This window comes from Spermophilus citellus (genome assembly GCF_964194105.1).
Source record: "Spermophilus citellus genome assembly, chromosome: 2".
Classification (NCBI taxonomy): domain Eukaryota; kingdom Metazoa; phylum Chordata; class Mammalia; order Rodentia; family Sciuridae; genus Spermophilus; species Spermophilus citellus.
In genome coordinates this window covers 29,060,117-29,066,116 of record NC_138183.1, presented here as the reverse complement: position 1 = coordinate 29,066,116, position 6,000 = coordinate 29,060,117, and the positions used below count along the sequence as shown (strand labels likewise).

The 6,000-nt window shown below is 39.2% G+C and overlaps 1 protein-coding gene across 1 annotated transcript in view; it reads left to right on the top strand.

The window, feature by feature from the left end:
* The first annotated feature begins 1,921 nt into the window (after positions 1-1,921).
* SMC2 (structural maintenance of chromosomes 2) overlaps positions 1,922-6,000 on the top strand; it is a 50,005-nt gene continuing 45,926 nt past the window's right edge. Inside the window, exons 1-3 of the mRNA XM_081282180.1 lie at positions 1,922-2,091; positions 2,901-3,130; positions 3,706-3,855. Coding sequence (XP_081138306.1) covers positions 2,963-3,130; positions 3,706-3,855 — 318 coding nt within the window. The 5' untranslated portion in view covers positions 1,922-2,091; positions 2,901-2,962. The remainder of the gene's footprint in view (positions 2,092-2,900; positions 3,131-3,705; positions 3,856-6,000) is intronic.

Genomic DNA, 6,000 nt, shown 5'->3' with positions numbered 1-6,000 from the left:
TCAGGGAGGACAAAGTGTATTAAATTGATATTAGGCCACTATCCATCCTTGACATTCTAGCACAAGTGGGTAGTACATCAAATTATATAAATGAGTTCTTTCTTTTTATTTTTTATTTTTTGTAGTTGTTGGTGCATAAAATGCCTTTGTTTTATTTGTTTATTTTTATATGGTGCTAGGGATGGAATCTAGCGCCTCACACATTGGTAGGCAAATGCTCTGCCACGGAGGCCCCAGTTCCCTAAGTTCTTTTTTAAAAAAACAAAACATAAAAATCTTATTTTACTTCTTTAAACTGAAAAACAATTTCAAAACATAGGCTCGTTTTGGGTAGTTTGAAATTGGTTGAGATTATTGCAAAGCCATTTCAGGGCTGAGAAGGCAATTTAATTCATGTTCTAAAATACATGGTCTAAATGAATGTGTTATCCCTCCCCCCACAAGTCCATATATTGAAATTCTGACTTCCAAAATAACAGTGGAAAGTGCACCAGTAAAAAAGACTGGAAAGCATTCCTCACCACACACTGACTATAAGCTCCTAGTTCTTGACTTCCCAAGCTTCCAGAACTGCGGGGAAATCAATTTCTGTTGTTCATAAAGTAGCTAATTTTGTTATACCAGCTCAAAAGAACTAAGGCACTCAAAATAGTATGTTGGCCATTTTTCTGTACCTTGCCTTGAATAGCACCATGACCATTTCTAATCTAAGCCCTTTCTAATTCGTTAGCGTCAATGTGCTCAAGTGAGTACAGCTGAAAACCATGCTTTTTGTTTTTAGTAAAGAACAGTATACACTTGTAACAGTATCATTTACCAGTAGTACTGGATTCTGTAAATATTTAAGAACACTTGCTCTGCAGCTAGACTGCCTGGGAACAAATCCATTTCTCGGTTAACAGTTGACTAACCATTCTGCGACTGTTTACACATCTGCAAAATGAGAACAATGTCAAGCTGGCTTCGTGGTGCAGGCCTCTAATCCCAGCCATCGCGTCAGGTGCAGCAAGAGGATCACAAGTTTCAGGCCAGCCGCAACAATTGAGACCCTCAGCATCTTAGCGAAATACTGCCGAAAATGCGCCCTGAGGTTCAATTAAAACAGTTTCAGGAATTGCATAGAGTCGCTAATTCGTGTTTTTAAACGCGGAGGATCACAGCCTGACACACTGAACTCAGTAAGCGCCAGCTGTACTGAAGGACCTCCAATAAAACTTCCTGAAATGCTAGGCCTTCCATTGCTTATGATGACATAGTTTTTCAGGGTAAGGAGTTGAACAGTAGGCCTAGCACCTACTACCGCCTCATACAATTTTTCCGGGCTCAGATCGAGTCCGTGAGCACTGGATTCCCCAGGAGACATGGAAACTTCAGATGAAAAGGCTCGCCATTCAGAAGTCAACCAGAGGCCCGAAAAGATCAGCGCCTCCGTGGCCCAACAAAGTACAGCTTCCATCTTCCCAGAAGCTGAGCAATCGGAGGAGAAACTAAGGCTTGTAACATAGAATGACAACAGACGATTCACTCCCCTGCGCCGCAGCTCTCAGACTTAAGTACTACCGAATCCCGCTAAACTCCGCTCGCAGAAGGCGGAGTCTGCAGGAGGCAACTTTGGGGCGGAAGGGGCCTGAGGCGGGGCGGGGCGGGAGAAGCATGAGGCCCCCAGGCAGAGGCTTGGGGCTGCCCAGAGTGCGCCGGACGCCGGTGTGAATATACACCTCCTTGTCCTGTAGTTCCCGGGCTCAACGACTTTGACGCGCCATAAATTGCACTGTCGAGATTCTCTTTCCTATCGCCCTGTCACTTTGATCATTCGAGTGGAGGAAAAAGGTGAAACTCCAAATTCAGGCAGATCCTAGCCGCCAGCAGAGGAAATAAACCGCAGAGATGGGGTCCTTTGCTCGCGCCGAAATTCAAAGGCTTAAATAGTTCCGGCGCGGGTGCTGTAAAAGGCTTTGGGATAGTACCTGCTATGGTAGAGTTTGCCTCATAGCATCCAAAGCCTGGTGCGGTTATCCCCTTTCTCCGTCTTCGTGATCCGAGGGAGTTTTGGTGGCGCCCCAAGCACAGGCGGCCTGAGGCAGTGCCGAGGTAGGTGCGTAGGCGCGGCCGGTTGGGCCCGGCCTGGTATCCTGGGGGAGATGGAGCAGGAGGAGGGCGAGTGGCCAGAAGGGACCACAGCGATAATTAGGGCTAAAGACTGGTTCCTATCTAGGCTTGGAATGGGGCTAGGAGGTGCAGAAAAAAGCTGTCGGGAGGAGAAGAAACAATCTGAGTAAAAGCAAGAAGCTAGAAGATGCGAGATTTATCTACCCTGTTAAAGTAAATACTTGTTGATTTTCCCGACCCTCAGAGTCAGACACTATTCGGATATGCAGTGATGGACTTAGGCGAACATGCTACAGAACCTTGAATTGTGATTAGTTGGGTAAACAAATGCTGTTTTAAGTGTTAACTGTAAGCGCTATGAAGGAAAAAGAAAGCCTAAACAGGATGGGTAGAGGTGCTCTTTTACATAGGAAGGACTCCACCCAGTAAGGTAATATTTGTGCATGATGGCAATAAAGGGCAGAGTGAACCATGCCACCATCAGAGAAGTATGTTGTGGGTAAAGAGAATGGGATGTGAAGGATGTGAATCAGTAGTCCTTGTTAGAATATGATGAAAGTGGAAGGCAAGCTGTAAAAGTAAGTACTAGTGGTCATTAACAGCTTAAATGGTTTAATTTCCAAGTAGAGACTAACTATCTTTTAAAGTAGGAGAATGATACCTTTATCAGATAGGGTGGTTTGACAGCTGTTTTATTTCTGTTACCCTGTCATACCTGTTTTAGTTTCTCTCACACATTATAATTCTAGGTTTGCGGTTCACTTAAGTGGTGTTATTTCTGTTTTGTACAGACCTGGTTTTGTGGTTTGTTTGATGCATCACAGAGGTTTACTGGCGCAAGACGGTATTGAAAATGCATATTAAATCAATCATTCTGGAGGGATTTAAATCCTATGCTCAGAGGACTGAAGTTAATGGTTTTGACCCCCTCTTCAATGCTATCACTGGTTTAAATGGTAGTGGTAAGTCCAACATATTGGACTCCATCTGCTTTTTGCTGGGAATCTCCAACCTGTCTCAGGTAAAGTGCAAACTTTCTGATTTACGTGAATTTAAGTTTGGCAAGGGAATCCTCACGCAACTTTGGAGACTCTTGCCAATGTTTTCTTCATTTGCGTTGTTTTACTTAATGTGAATTATATGTTAGTGAAGCCCCTTCAGGAAAGCATTATTACTCTGTTGGAAGAGAAAATGGAAACTCAGGTGTTGCTTAATGTGTTTGGTAGTAATACCCAAACTCAGGCATTTTGACTTTAAGGCAGTATCACTCCAAAATTTCTGTTTGTCCCCTCTAGTGTTATAATGCCTTTTAAAGACATACTAATGGATTGAATGACAAGTGAAATTCATAGGCACTGTCTTCCCTTCAATCTTGCAAGTTAACTTTTGTTAAGAATGAATTAGAAAGTTCAAAGAGTTCAATCAGGAAAGGCACTCATTGAGTTGTTGCCCATTGTCCTTCCTTTCCTTGCCAGTGTATGCTACTGCCTATCCTTATTCATGAGTGGGTTTTCCAACTGTAGGGAACCCATTTTTAGTGCTGCTTTATATAATATAGGGATTTGTAGTTGATACACTTTTTTTCTTTTGTTACAGGTTCGGGCTTCTAATTTACAAGATTTAGTTTACAAAAATGGGCAGGCTGGAATTACCAAAGCCTCAGTGTCGATCACCTTTGATAATTCTGACAAAAAACAAAGTCCTTTAGGATTTGAAGTTCATGATGAAATCACAGTAACAAGGCAGGTGAGTGATTATTAAATATTTGGATACCATAAGAACTCTGGTGGTCTGATGCATTACTTGTCAATATAACTTTGCAAAAAGTGCTGGAGACAAGCCAGGTGCAGAAATGCATGCTTGTAATACCAGTGTCTTGGGAGGCTAAGGCAAGAGGATCGAAAGTTCAAGACCAGCCTCAGCAACTTAGTGAGGCCCTAAGCAGCTTAGCAAGACCCTGTCTCAAAGTAAAAAAAGGGTTGAGGATGTGGTTTAGAGGTAAAATGCCCCTGGGTTCAATCCCCATACCAGAGAAAGTGTTGGAGACAAGGTTTATGAGCAAAACTGATGCATCGATACTGAAACAAGTCCTTAAGAGTAGTTTCCTTATAAGGTCATGTACTGCATAATGTCAAGTCAGTCAGTGATGAACTGCATATGTGATGGTGGTTCCATAAGATTATATCACCTAATGATGATGTAGCTGACTTAGTTTAGTACACTCTGAAGTTTGCACAGTGATAAAATTGTCTAATGATGCATCTCTCAGAAAGTATCCCCAGTCATGTGATTCTTAATGGTATTAAAATTTTGATCATGCAAGTTCCACCATTAACTAAGAGGATTGAAAGAGATCTGGAAAGTCTTTCATCCATTATAAGAATTTCACCATATCTGAATTGTAAACCATACTTCAATCCTTTCTGGCTATATACTTAAATACTCCAAAAACCTGATCTTGCTATCTTCTAAAATAACCCATTGAACCAGTCTTGTTAAAAAAAAGTTATTTAAAAATCTGATGGAAATGTGAAACTGTCTTATAGTTGTGTACTTTAATCTTGGTGCTTAAAAACATAAGTTTTGTTTTTTAAAATTCCATTAACTCATTCTCTATCTTCATACTATGTCACTGGTAGATTCTCTTCTCTATTTTGATAAATACTTATGATTTTTTAAAAAATGGCTACATTTGGACAGAATCTTACTCTGTTATTAGAATAAACTAGGTTTATTCTATTTTAAATATTTTCTATATTTAAGTAATCTGCCAATCAAATGTTTTCTTAGGAGAATCTCACCAGGTCTTTCACTTGATGTTTGTTTCTACTTCCTTCCCTTGCCTGATCCCATCAAATATTAATTAGTCTCCCTCTCTCCTCAATCTTTCTTTTTGTTTTTATTATATATTTTAATGCATGATACCTCCAGACAGTGTGCCAGAATTGGTCTAGTAAGAGCAGAATTAAGACTTCTTCCATTTCAATACTCTACTTCTGTTTTTCCCATTTGACATTGCAATGTTCATAATAAATTGTGGATTCATAAAATTTACTTGAAATCACTATAAAATTTTTTATGTGTGCTATGTTGCTGCCATTTCTGCATATATGCAGGTTTTTTTTTTTAAGACTAATAAGAACCTTACATTTGACCTATTTTTTTTATTTTTTTAGGTGGTCAGTGTTTTCAGCTTGTCAAAGTTTTGTTTTTTAAAATTCCATTAATTCACACTTATTCTCTATCTTAGAACTATGTCACTGGTAGATACTCTCCTCTATTTTGATAAATGCCTATGATTTAAAAAAAAAATTGACTACATTGGGGCAGAATCTTACTTTGTTATTGGGCATTCATCAAATAATATCCCTTTTGGAATTGTTCTTAAATTTAATACTAATCTACCTAATTTTAACTGTCCTCATTCAGATGTCTTTACCAAAATTTACCTAAAGTCCTTGCCAAATTACTTAGGAGCAAGCATACTCAGTTTGTTGTTCAGATATATTAATATATGTACTATCAATCTAACAATCCTGTCAGGAAAGACATTTATTTAATATGTATTAACATTTATTCAGTATTTATTAATTTCTTGATGTGTACTGAATGTTCTTGAATACATTGGAGTATACATAAAGAAATATGAGATAAAGATCTTGAATAAAGGCCTCAGTATCTAGGGGGTGAAACAATCATATCCAACATAACAATTTAAATGCTATGGTAAAGTATGAACAAGCCAGTTTCTGGCATGCCTTGTTCTTAATGAAGCCATCTTGAAGCTCCATGGCTGTCTTTAAGTGGCCAAAATACATGTCTTAATTCCTTTAAAAATTTTGTCAGAAAATGATGCCAAACCACTTGTATAGCTTTTAAAAGTATCTGACT